Consider the following 13970-nt stretch of genomic DNA (forward strand, 5'->3'; position numbering starts at 1 on the left):
ATATATTCCCAGTAGTGGAATTGCTGGGTCAAATGGTATCTCTATTTGCAACTTTTTGAGAAAGCGCCATACCGCCTTCCACAGTGGTTGCACCCAAATCCATCTTAAAAGAAGTGTAGCCTGAGTTTCTCTTTAGAGGCAAGGCTGATGAAACTTCATCTCACTTAGTTTGGACATTTTCTTAGGATGAAAGAATTCTTGGAAAGAGACAGCATGCTTAGAAAGGTGGAGGGTCAGAGAAAGACACTCAAGATGGATGGACACCAGTGTTACGACCACAATGGGCTTGAGCATGATTGAGATCGGGAGGATGGTGCAAGACAGGGCAAGTTTCAGATCTGATGAGTCATAGTGGCCTCGACAGCACCTAAAAACATTTTTAGTGAGAACTATGGGTATTAGTTATCAGTTTGAAAACTGGCTACTTGTATGATATTATTCATTATAATTCCTAGTTTCCTGGCTTTTGGAAATGTGTTTGGATAAGTTTACTGTTTAGCTTAAACTATAGCTCGATTTTTTATTTCCTTTAATATTGGCAATATTTGGAGAGAGCTAACACCAAACTTTTTCTTTTGACTGAAGTTAATGGAAAGACTGAAACAGCATTGGAAGCTACTCAGCTCTTTCTAAAGCTTTTGGATTCCTCAAACAGAGAAGAATTTAGAAGACTCCTGTATTTCATGGCTGTTGCAGCACATCCTTCTGAGTTTAAATTACAGAAAGAAGTAAGTCTTTTTGTTTAAATATTAATTGTACTTCTAGAATCCACACGTCAGATTTTTACATTTTTAGCATTTACTAGGCGGAAATAGGTGATGAATTACTATTTACTATCATTTTGTCTTAAACTTGTTCTTTTAAATATATACTATAGGAAATATTTTGTTTTTGCAGAGTGACAACCGGATGGTTGTGAAACGGATATTTTCAAAAGCTATTGTTGACAATAAAAGCTTATCCAAAGGCAAGACTGACCTCCTCGTACTCTTTTTAATAGATCATCAAAAGGATGTTTTTAAGGTAAAACTTTGAAAGTAGTTAAGCTTATGTAATTGATCACTAGCTTAAAGTGAATATTCAGGTTTATCTTGTGTCTCTTCTTTTTCTTAAGATTCCTGCAACTCTACATAAAATTGTCAGTATTAAGCTTATGGCCATACAAGAAGGAAGAGATCCAAAGAGTGAGACAGGTATCCCAAGACATCTCTTTTTATCACCTTCTAATAGTAAAATCCTTTGTGTTTACTTGAAAACTTCTTTTGGCAATAAATTGTTATACTTTGTGTTGCAGACCAAGGATAAAGTATTTTTATAATCATTAATAATGAGACAGACAGCCAGGAACAAAATAAAACAGAGAGCGTAATGACAGGGGGCCAGCAGTTTTATTGACTGAAGGGCCTCAAGCCATGATGCTTCTGTGTATTTATTGATAATCAGGTGAAGCAAATAATAAAAATAATTACTTTGTAAATGAAGCTGAATTTTTCCTCTATTGTCAACCTAATGCTTTAGCTCAGGAAGTATTTCACATGTATCAACACTCCCTCCATAGGAGGCCCCTACCTGTCTCTTGTCTGCAGGGAACAGCTCATTTTCTGTGATCTGTCACAAGAGAAGTCCTAACTTATACATTTGTAATTCCTTCAATTCCTGAACAAGCATATGGTTTTTCATACAATATTTGGTATAAAATTTGGCTTCTCGGCGAGATCTGGTGGCCTAGTGGCAAGAAGGTGTACCGCAATCCCAGAGGTGCACGGTTCAAATCCACCAGATGCTCTGCTGGAGAAGGAGGAACAATCTCCTCCTGTACCAGTCAGATCTGATTTGAAGGTACACACACACACACACACACACACAAAATAATAAAATAAAATTAAAAAAAAAATTTGGCTTCTCAGCTTTGATTTCAACCTAAACATTCTTATTGAACAAGGTTAAGAACTCAGTAGTGCTTAGTATCTTACCAAATAAGACGTGAAAACATAAATATTGCTCAATTTTTTTTCTAGTTAAATCTGAGATATTAGTCAACTGATTGTTTTACTTTTAAACTTGAAGGATATATTTACTGCCAGAGGATTGAGCAAAGTGACTATCCCAGCAGTACACAGAAGACGACCAAAGAGGAGCTGTTGAATTTACTAAAAACCATCAATGAGGATTCAAAACTCTCTGCAAAAGAGAAGAAGAAGCTGCTCAGTCAGTTCTATAAGTGTCATCCAAACATCTTCACTGAATATTTTGGAACTTGAGTTTTTCATATGTGTAGTTGTCTAAAATGTATATAACTTATGTATTTTAAGAATAAATTACGTATCCTAAAGACATATTTAGGTTTGTAAGGTTGATGTTTTTCTGAATATGAAATTGTACTTAATAAATTTTTTTTTTATATTAACTTGTGTGACTGAGACTGTTAGTGAGATGGCATACTGCTGTTACCACTGACCTCTTTGAGGTAACTTCATTTAGAATTACTTTGCAAAATGTATTGACCATTATAGAAATAAGATGTGACACTGCATTATTTTTATAAGAAAATATTAAATAATAAGGACTTTTATTATTTCATATTAACATGAGTATTGTTTGTGCCTTTGAAAGGTACTCATTAGGGATAAGGTAGTAAGTTAAGTCATGATGAAAATTGCTGATTTTCATAAGTTACAGAGAAAGCAATCTCCTATACAATTTACTGCCTCTGAAAAACTGTTGGAGGGTCAGTTATGAGTTGATTCTGCTTCAATGGCACACAATTATTTGAACATATCTTGAACATCTTAAGTTTATTATGGAAAAATCAAGCACATATACAATCAAAAGAATAATAAAGTATATACTTATCATTTAGTTTCAACAACTGTCAACTCATGGCTAATTTTCTTATAACTGCATTATTTCCTCCTGTACCAGCACATTTTGGACTTACCACCTCTTTAATTCAGTATGTTTTATTAAAAGATAAGAATATTGTCTTATAAGATCTTGTGCTCTGTCTTCTCTACACTAGGAGCAACTTTCCTGCCACAGCCCCTCATCCCCTGCAAACCTACGCCTGCACCAAGTTTGTCTCCACCCCTTCCCTTTCAGGAGCGTCTCTTAGCTGTTGAGCATTGTCTGCAGTGATGCTGAAACAACCAGAGACACTGAGAGATGAGACATTCAGCTACTTGATAGCCCCACGTTCCCTGATTCATTTATCCCTAGTCACAGATTCCAAACCAGCACCATCTCAAGGGATATTGACACAGCAGCCAAGTTTATAATTTATGTGATATCATTGATACCACATACAAGCCAAATACTGCTGCTGAAGATCATTCAAAAATGGCTAGAACAGTGCATAGAGGTTCAAGCAGGATTTAGAAGAGGCTGTGGCACCAGGGATATCATTGCTGATATCATTGATGGCTGAAAGTAAGGAATACCAGAAGAATGTCTATTTCCACTTTGTTGACTATGAAAAGGCGTTTGACTGTGTAGACCATGACAAGTTGTAGCTGACATTGAGAAGAATAGGAATCCCAGAGCACTTGATTGTACTCATGCGGAATCTATACTGGGATCAGGAAGCTGTTGTGTGAATGGAGCAGGGGAGCACTACATAGTTTGGAACTGGGAAAAGAGTGAGCAAAGGTTGTATTCTCCCTACATACCTTTTCAGTGTGTATGCTGAGCAAATTATTCTAGAAGCTAGACTCTATTAAGAGGAATGTAGCAACAGGATTGGAGGGAGACACATCCAGAACCTACATTATGCAGATGACACAGCCTTGACTGCTGAAATAGAGGAGGGCTTGAAGCACTTGTTGCAGAAGATCAAGGAATGTAGCCCTTTGGTATGGAATGTATCTCAATGTCAGGAAAATTATTCTTACCACTGGACCCATAAGCAACATCACGATGGATGGAGAGGACATAGAAACTGTCAACAGCTTCATCTTGCTTGGGTCCACAATTAACACCTTTGGTACAAGCAAGCAGAGGAAGACTCATTGCACTGGGAAAATCTGCAGTTAGGGACCTTTCCAAAGTATTAAGCAGTAGTGATGTCAGTTGGAGGACTAAGGTGCATCTGATTTAGCTATAATCTTTCTGATTATTAGCTATGCATCTGAGACCTGGACAATGAATAAGGATGACAGAAAAAGAATTGACTCCTTTGAGCTGTGGTGTTGGAGAAGAACACTGAACATCCATGGATGGCCAAGAGAACAAACAGATATGTCTTGGAGAGGATGCAGCTTGAGTGCTCTTTGGAGGCAAGAATGATGAGGCTTCACCTCACATACTTTGGACATGTTGCTAGAAAGGATTATTCCTTGGAGAGGGACATGATGTTGGGAAGCGTTGAAGGTCGGCTAAGGAGAGGAAGACCCTCAACCAGGTGGATTGATATGGTGACTGCTGCAATGCGCTCTTATGTGTCAGGAAGTGTGAGGATGGCGCAGAATAGAACTGAGTTCAGATCTTTTGTTCATAGGGTTGCTATGAGTTATGCTAGACCCAACACCACCTAACAACAACAACAAGATCCACAACACCCTTGATACTAGCAATCAAGAAATCAAGACATGTTGTATTGGGAAAGTCAGCTGTCAAAGACCTTCCCAGAATACTAAGGAGCAATGATGTCAGTTTAAAGACTATGGTGCAGATGATTCAGGCCATATTTGTAATCACTTGCTATATATTTGAGAACTGGACAATGAATAGAGATGACTGAAGAAATGATGCCTTTGAGTTGTATAAGAAGAATATGGAATATCCCATAGAATTAAAAAAAAAAAAAGCAGATATACCTTGGAGAAAGGACTGTCAGAATGCTCCTTGGAAGCAAGTGTGATGAAGCTTCATCTCACATGCTTTGGGCATGTTATGAAAGGTTATTCCTTGGAAAGGGAGAGCAAGCTTAAGCACAAGGTCAATGAAGTAGAGGAAGACAAGACTAGAGATGAGTTGACACAGCGATTGCAGCAATGGTTCAAGTATAGCAGTGTTGAAGATGGTGCAGGATAGGGCGGAGTTTTTAGATCTATTGTTCACAGAGTTAAGATTGGTATTTCTATTAAGTAATATAAATTGAAAAGGCAGTTACTACAGTTCATTTATATGGGAAAAATTTTTGAGCGACCCCAGATCCAAAAATTAGCCTGCGAAATAACACCAAATAACATAAAATGATACTAACAACTCCGCAGGAGAAACATGGGGAATCTTCTCATGAAATTTCTGAAAACCCACTGGAGGATCATGTGTTCGTTACAACTTGACCTGGAAACAAGGATTAAACTATGCCGCAAGTACAACTACAAAGGCGGAGATGGCTAGAATGCAGGTGCTCCAGAGGAGTGTATTTTCCCTATACATTCACTCTGTTCCCCACGTTCCTCCAGGAGGTACCTGGCCCTCGCTCCCACCTTTCCGTACGGAAACATGGCGCCTCCCAGTGAGAAGCAAGCCCCTCTGCCCTCAGCAGCAGCCCCCGGCATTCTCGCCGTAACCTCTGAGCCACGCCTCCCTTTTCCGTACGACAAAATGGCGCCGCCCTGCCTGAAGTGGGCACCGCCTAGCTCAGCGCGGCCTTCCCCTTGCCGACGCTGAAGAGCGGCCGCTAAAGCCACGGCCTACCGCAGCCGAGAAGGGAGGAGGCAGCGCGGCGAATGATGAAGCTTCGGAGGGACCGAGGCTGAACTGCCCCTGCCCGCCGCGCACTGTTCCCCGTCCTGGCCGCGGCGCCAGCCGTCGCCCGAGTCACAGTCGGAGGTGCAGGAGGGAGAACGTGGGCTCCGCGACAGGTGAGCGAACCGGCGCGGAGGCCGGCCGCTCTGCGAGGCCCTCGCGGGAGGGCGAGGTCGGCGTCGTTCGCACGTGTACGGCATTTCTCCCGCGACAGTCTCACCAGCGTGTCGTCGGGGTAGAGGAGAGGAAGCGGCAGGGACGGCGGGCGGGTTTGGGCTTCGAGCAGCCTTTGTCCCACCCCACGAGGCGGTCCGCTGGGCGCGCCCTCCTTCTCTGCCTGCTCCTGGCCCTGTCACCCCACGAGGCCGTCCGCTGGGCGCCCTGCTGCTGCCCTGTCCCCGGCCCTGTCACCCCACGAGGCGGTCCGCTGGGCGCGCCCTGCTCCTCTGTCTGCTCGCGTCCCTGTCACCCCGTCACCAGCCCAAACTGTTGTTTATAACGGAATCCGGACGCTGGGATGAGTGGCACCGACTGCCAAAGGAAGTGGTTCTTGGCGTCGCGAGCCGAACTCCTTTGCTGAAAGGTCCTTTCTCCTGGGGAATGTCCGTGCCCGGCTGAGACCCAGCGTGCAGTTGAAGACGATCTATCTACATGGCAGGTGTGAGGATCCCTCTGTCCTCCCTTCCCTTGGTAGGCACATTGGGGTTGATGTTGAATGAACGAGCGCGCTGTGAGCAGTGATACGGGCCACACAGAATCTTACAGCATGGGGGTTGTGGAAAGCTTGCTATGATCCAGTCGTATTTTGCACTCTCTCCTCTTCGATCTTCTCGGAGGAGGGAAATCATTCATTGTCATAAATGAAGAAACTGACGTTACAGAGCTAGTAACTGGTATTAGGAACAAGATCTGTCTCAGACCAACGCCCATCTATCTTCCCTAACACTGACATCATAGAGATGACACAGGCTTTCATTCATCTTTGTCAACAAATAGTGGGTATCTGTTTGGGACATACGCTTATTCATATGGGATATTATAGAATATTATTTCTGATCCTGATGCCTAAGAAGTTCATACTCTAGACATAGAGTTTCAAAAAGAGAAAGAAGAACAACAAACAAGCAGATTTATGATCTGATTCCCAGTCTTTCCCTACTTTGCTGGTTGTTTTTTGTTTGTTTGTTTTTTAATGTGGATTGTTTCTATTTTTTAATTTTTATTAAATTTTATTAATTTTAATGAACATTTACAGAGATTTTGGATTTCCATTCATTCATTGTTGCACTATTACTTTCCTGATTTTTTTAACATCATTGAGCTCGCATCGTTTTTCTTTTTGCTTCCCTCCTGTCCCAAACTTTCTTTTTAATTGGATGGAATCCTATCATTCCTCTAAAGGATTGGCTCAAATAATCACCTTTTCTGGGAGATTTTTCCTGAACTCCTCCCAGGCTGAATTTTCTTCCTCATCTGTATTCCTTTCGTTTCTTAATGCTACTGAAGTTTCAGTTACAGTATAACTACTTTTTTTTTTTTTTTTTAACTATGGACATGTTGCCAGGAGGGACGGGTCCTTGGAGAGGGACATCATGCTTGGGAGGGTGGAGGGACAGCGCAGGAGGGGAAGACCCTCTATGAGATGGATTGATTCGGTGACTGGGGTAATCGGGATGGGTGTGTCAGAGGCAGTGCGGTTGGCGCAGGATAGAGCAGGGTTTAGGGCTATTGTGCATAGGGTCGCTATGAGTCGCAAACGACTCGACGGCACGTAACAACAACAACAACAACAATGTTATTCTATGTGCCTTCCAGTCGCCTGTGACTCATAGCAACCTTATGTACAGCAGCTCTGAAGCCTGCCCTATTCTCAGCCAGTCTCACTGACCCTAACACACCTATCTCTTATTATCCCAGTTACTGTATCACTCCATCTCATCTGGGGTCTTCCTCTCCTGCACTGTCCCTCCACCCTTCCAAGCATGATGTCCTTCTCCAGAGATCTGTCCCTCCTGACCACATGCCCAAAGTATGTGAGACTGAGCTTCAAAACAGCTACTTTTAAGTATGTGTCTTCTCTCTCTAGGCAATGTCTTTTCATCTTCTAGTCCCTATCTAAATAAGCATGTTTTGAATTGAATTTAAAGCAATTATATATGAATGTAGTTTGTCTGGTAACCAGCACTTTGGGAGTTAAGAGCAAACACTGATGTAGCTGGGGAAAGATAGGACTTGAGCTGTATCTTAAACAAAAATCCAGACATATTGCCATCCAGTTAGTCTATACCCATGACAGTCAGGTTTCCTAGGCTGTAAACCTTTAAGGAAGGAAACGGCCCATGTTTTCCTGAGGCGCAGCTTGGTGGATCCTAACCACCTCCTTACCAGTTAGTAACACACTACACCACCATGGCTTCTCGTATCTCAAAAGAATGAGGGTCATTTGTAAGCCAAAAGTTTGAGACCCTGGAAATTCCTGCCTTGTTTCTCTCAACATGGCGTAAGTTTCTTCATCTTTTGGAGTCCTTTTTTTTTTTCTTCTTCTTCCTATGTGCTGTCAAATCAGATATCAGATCCGAATGGCACTGGAGGAGATTGCCCCTCCTTCCAGTGAAACATCTGGTGGATTCGAACGGGCGCCTTTAGGATTGCAGCACAGCTTCTTTGGGGTCTTATTTTTAGCATGTGAAAGGGAGAAAATGAGAAATGTTTTTGTTTGCTCCCCTTTCATAGACTATATTAGTGGTTTTTTTTTTAAATTTTGAAGTGTTCCCAGAGGCTAATAGAAGTGTGTTGAGAAGGTTTCATTTGAAGTGGGACTAGAAAGGGGAACTAAATGAATCAAAGCATCCTCTATATTAATAACTTGGTCTGGAAATATAAGTTCTAATAACTTCATTCTGCATAGTGAAGGTCTGAGATTTCAGATAATTATGTCAAGTGATTTTTCCCTAATACTCAGAAGAGAATTTGCCAAACCTCCTTAAAAGCAGTTGACATTTAGTTTGATCCTTTGATTACCTTCCAGGTATATAAAGAAGCCTAATTAATGTTTATGAAAATGCTTTATGATCTTTCAGTGCCTATAGTACAAATGCTAATTATTTTCAGTGTTATGAGTGCAAGAGCATTGTGTCTATTTTCTGCCTTAATTAGAAACATCCTAGGAAATAGAGAAGCCAAGGATAAAAAAAAAAATTTAAAAAGAATTGGCATGTTTTTACAGTAAATGAGTTGTTATTTTGTGCCTCAAGACCACTCTTACTCGTAGTGACCTTGAGGAGAAGAGAGGACAACGCTACCCAGTCCTCCTCACAGTTGTGGTACTGGGGTTCATCCATTGTTATAGTCATAAGAGAGGTTACTGTTCCAGGATTTGATTAACTGGCCCATACCTGAGTATCAAGTGTATTCCTGCCCTAGACTGGAAATAGAGGAACTGGGTGGTGCAGTTGATTTGTGTGCTCAGCTACTGGTGGACAGGTTGGAAACTCAAGGCCACCCTGAGGAACCTAGGAAGAGAGACTTGGTAGTCTGTTTGCTGAGGGGAGGAATGCCAGCCAACTATTGAAAACACTGTAGAGCAGAATACTACTCTAACACATACGAATTGGAATTGACCCGAGGATAGCTAGTGTACCAAAAATAATTATAAAAATATTAAAGTCATATCCGAACACATTATGGTTGTTTCCAAAACCAAAACCACTGCCATTAAATTGCAGTCCCTATAGGACAGAGGAGAACTACCGCATAGAGTTTCCAAGGCTATTACAGAAACCAACTGGCTTGTCTTTCTTCCATAGAGCGGCTGGTGGGTTTGAACCAAGGACTTCACCAAGTTAGTGAAGTGTTTTAACAACCACACCAGCACAGCTCTTTAAGATTGTTTACAGCTTTTACTCAACATCTTTTTTCTGCTGACTAGCAAGGAAATAAAAAACCATCTGTCACACACATTCCTTTTAATTGCATTACAGGATTCTCCATCCTGTCTATCATCTCAAGGTATCATATTCTCATGATAAGATCAGGAAACCAATTCCTCTGTATAGTGTATTGATTTAAATGCCTGATAAGAGGCATTATTTCCCAGGAGTTTTCCTACCAGTTCTTAAGGATAAAGTTAAAATATTTGAAATTGAATCATTGTCTGCCCAGCAGAAATAGCAAAGTTCAACAGGCCAGCAAGCAGCAAATACCTGGCATGGTTGTGGAGAGATTGGAGCTTTTATTCACTGCTTGTAGGAATGTAAAATGGTACAGCCACTATGGAAAGCAATCTGGCACTTTCCCAAAAAGTTGGAAAGAGAAGTTCCATTTGATTGAGAAATTCCACTACTGGGAATATGCCTGAAAGAAAGCAAGCCACGACTCAAACAGATGTATGCACCCTCATGTTTATTGCTGTGTTATTCACAATAGCAAAGAGCAAAGTGTCCATCAACCAACTAATGGCTAGAAAAACTCTGGTACATTTGCACAATTGAATATTACCCAGCATTGAAAAACAATGAACTCTTTTTAAAATTTTTTATTATTATTAATTTTAATGAAAATTTACAGAGATTTTGGATTTCCATTCATTCATTGTTGTTCTTTTCTCCCTTCCTACCCCTCCCCTCCAGTTCATTCTTTGAAAAATAAAAGAAAAATTCTTACATTGTTATGCAATCCCTCCCCCCAGATCCACTGCACTGTGCAGCCTTTGCTCTGGACTCCTGTCATAACAAAAATACCTAATCACATATCCCTTTTAAACAGTTTTTCCCTCATCTGTTTCAATGCAGTATACATTATTAAACCCATCTTTCTCAGTCTCCCCCAAGCCCCCAGGTCAATCCTGTTTTACAACAGTGGCACCATGCAGTATTTTTCCTTTTTTGATTGAGATACTTCACTCAGCATAATGTCCTCCAGGGCTATCCATTTTGAATATTATTTCATGAGTTCCTTGTTTTTTTCAGTGCAGCATAGTATTCCATTGTGTGAATATACCACAGCTTGTCTATGCATTTGTTTGTTGATGGGCACTTAGGTTGTTTCTGACTCTTTGCTATCATAAATAAAGTTGCGATAAACATGGGTATGCATATATCTGCTTAGGTGGCAGTTATGGTTTCTTTGGAATATATTGCTGGGTCAAATGATATTTCTATTTGCAACTTTTTGAGAAAAGTGCCATACTGCCTTCCATAGTGGCTGCACCATTTTACACTTCCTCCAACAGTGAATAAGGGTTCCAGTTTCTCCACAACTCGCCAGCATTTGTTCTTTGCTGTTTTGTTAAATTTTGCTATTACTGGGGTGATCTCATAGTTGTTTTTGTTGTGTTTTTTTTTTTAATTAGTTTTAATGAACATTTACAGACATTTTGGATTTCCATTCATTCATTGCTGCACTTTTCTCCCTGCCCACCCCTCCCCTCCAGTTCGCTCCTCTCTTTGGAAAGAAAAAAGAAAAATTCCTTCATTGGTATACAATCCCCCCCCCCCCCCCCGCCCCAAGTACATTTGATTATGCAACCTTGATTCTGGACTCCTGTGATAACCATAATATCACCTTTAATCTGTTCTTTCCCTCATCTGTTTGAATACAGTATACATAATTTATCCAGTTTTTTTCCTCAGTCTTACCCCAACCCTGATGTCAGATCCATTCTACAACAGTGGCACCATGCAGTATTTGTCCCTTTGTGACTGAGATATTTCACTCAGCATAATGCCCAGGTCACCCATTTTGAATAATATTGCGTGAGTTCCTTGTTTTTCAGTACGGTGTAGTATTCCTTTGTGTGAATATACCACAGTTTCTCTATGCATTTGTTTGTTGATTGGCACTTAGGTTGCTTCCAGTTCTTTGCTATTGTAAACAAAGCTCTGATAAACATGGGTTTGCATTCTCATAGTTGTTTTGATTTGCATCTCTTAGAGCTAGTAATTTTGAACATTTCTTCATGTGTTTGTTGGCCATCTGAATGTCTTCTTTGGTGAAGTGTCTGTTTATATTCTGTGCCCATTTTTCAGTTGGGTTGTTTACATTTATCTTGTGGTAAAAAACAATGAACTCTTAAAAACATTACACAACATGGGGGAGCCAGGAGGATATTATCCTGAGTGAAATATCACAGTCACAAAAGGACAAACACTGCATAACACTATTGTTACAAAATAGGACAGACATGGGGGTTTGGGGAGAGAATGGGAAGAGTGGATAGATAATGAATCACTGTCTGATTAAAATAGAAGCAGGCCATTTTCAGTGTTACAGCTGTTTAAGATCTTGTGCTCTTAACATGGGACCTGGGATAGGGACAAGCATGTTCAGTCCAGACTTATTACTATCTGTGGGTCAAATCCGTAAATGTGATAAATCTAAGAGTCATTTCACAAGTACTTGTAGAAACACTGAAGTGGAATATTACAGCTACATAAGATCTTAGCAAGATCATTTATTTGATAGTTGGGGAAAACTGAAACCCAAAGAGATGGAAGGGTATGCCTTAAGTCACATTTCCAGTTAGAAGAATAATTGGAACACGGCTGGCTCATTTCTCTCTTTTCTCTTGTCTCTCCTAGGAAAGTGAATAAACTTAATTGAGAATGTCTGAAAACCTTGACAACTCTAAAATAAATGAAGCAGGAAAATCAAATGATTCTGAGCAAAGCCTTGAAGATGATGTGGAAGAATCTGATGAAGCTTTACAGAAAAGAGTAAAACCAGCCTCCCCTAGCCCCCAAAGAGTGCAGAGACCCCACTGTAAGCAAATTTGTGTTTGGTTAGAAGAAACGTTACCATGATTTTAAAATTATCTTTACTAGGTGTCCTTGTTCCTGTGGTCTTGAGCTGAGCTCTAATACTATGATAACATTGACAGTTAGCATTAAAATAACAACCTTTCATAGCTGGCTGCCTGGTCACTTGTGGGTTTTCAGTTGCATGAGAAATGAAAATTTAGACTATCATCCAGAATGTTCCTTCTCCAGCAATTACGTTCCAGCTTCTCTGAAGTATTCTGAGACATTGGCGGGTGGAGTGTGAATTGAAGCTTTAATTAAGAGTATTTGAAAAGTCTGAGACCAATTTCGGCCAGGACTGTGCTTGTGCAGGTGAAAAAGGGTGAAGGGTAAGGCTTTTGTATGTGAATTTACCACACCCTAACTTCACTGCCTCAGGGCTTAGTTCCCACAGAGGTTGAGGGGTTTCAGTTTGATGAATGTGTGTGGTGAAGTCATTTAGGAGCCCTGGCAGGAAGTAAACCCAGTAGATGAAAGGGTTGCAATTGCTATGCATTTGCCCCAACTCATATCTTTTATTAAGAATACTTAAGGTTTTTGAAATGAGTCCAAAACTGAAAGTTTTTAAGAGGGAGTGTCATAGTCTAAGAATGTCAGTATTGATATTATCTCTTTAAAGCACATATGATCAGTGAGTCTGCATAGTTGAAAGAACAATAAACATTTTTGGGTTTTGAGGTGTGTTTCTTCTAAAATGATCAAAGCCCTTCCCAGGTAGTTTATTAACCATCACAGCATTCTTTAGCAAACAGTAGTGGACCCTGTGCTATTGTGGTTTATTCTCACATAGATTTTGATAAATACACTATTATGTCCAGTTGTATTTGTGGAAACATGCTGTTAATAAAGTAGTTTAAATGCACATGTTAGGCCTTGTCACCAATATGTATGCTTAGCTTCTGTTCTCTCATCTTTAATATGAAGAAAATTTGCTTGCTGGGCTCCCCAGAGGGCATGTTTAACTTTATAGGCTTTCCTTTTCTCTCATAGGACACAAGCATGGTAACAGAATTTAGTTAAGAGGTTTAGCTTTATATTGTATCAAAGTTAACTCCAGGGTAAAAAAAAAAATATATATGTAACCTGGCTGGTTTTTCTGGCTCTTATTACAACCTAAATTCTGTTCAAAGGAGGGGGTGAAGCCTGCCATATTGTTCACTACATTGTGTTGTGTGGTTGTTGTTGATTGGTGCTGGATCCCTTAACTCGAGGCAATACCATGTGTAATAGAATAGAACTGAAGTTTACAGAAACAAATGGCCAGGCTGTTTCTCCTTTGGTAGCACTGAGTGGGTTGAACTAACAAACTTTTAGGTTTATTTATCAGTTGAACACAAACCTTTTGTGGCACTTAGGGACCTCTGCATCACTTTGTTTTTGTTAAGTACAATTTCATTTCATAGCAACCACATGTAACAGAACTGTCTCCTTGAGTTTTCTAGGCTGTCATCTTTATTAGAGTCCTTTCTGGGTAGTTTGGGG

The 13970-nt window shown here is 40.5% G+C and overlaps 2 protein-coding genes across 2 annotated transcripts in view; both read left to right on the forward strand.

Moving 5' to 3' along the window:
* Positions 1-2399, forward strand: part of DEPDC7 (DEP domain containing 7) — a 26241-nt gene extending 23842 nt beyond the window's left edge. The window contains exons 6-9 of the mRNA XM_006883736.1: positions 586-728; positions 898-1023; positions 1115-1193; positions 2068-2399. Coding sequence (XP_006883798.1) covers positions 586-728; positions 898-1023; positions 1115-1193; positions 2068-2261 — 542 coding nt within the window. The 3' untranslated portion in view covers positions 2262-2399. The remainder of the gene's footprint in view (positions 1-585; positions 729-897; positions 1024-1114; positions 1194-2067) is intronic.
* Positions 2400-12269: 9870 nt separating this feature from the next.
* Positions 12270-13970, forward strand: part of TCP11L1 (t-complex 11, testis-specific-like 1) — a 32778-nt gene continuing 31077 nt past the window's right edge. Inside the window, exon 1 of the mRNA XM_006883738.1 lies at positions 12270-12450. Within this exon, the coding sequence (XP_006883800.1) occupies positions 12294-12450 (157 nt within the window). The 5' untranslated portion in view covers positions 12270-12293. The remainder of the gene's footprint in view (positions 12451-13970) is intronic.

The sequence above is a fragment of the Elephantulus edwardii genome, unplaced genomic scaffold (genome assembly GCF_000299155.1).
Source record: "Elephantulus edwardii isolate Elephantulus edwardi_28Jun2011 unplaced genomic scaffold, EleEdw1.0 scaffold00029, whole genome shotgun sequence".
NCBI classification, from domain to species: domain Eukaryota; kingdom Metazoa; phylum Chordata; class Mammalia; order Macroscelidea; family Macroscelididae; genus Elephantulus; species Elephantulus edwardii.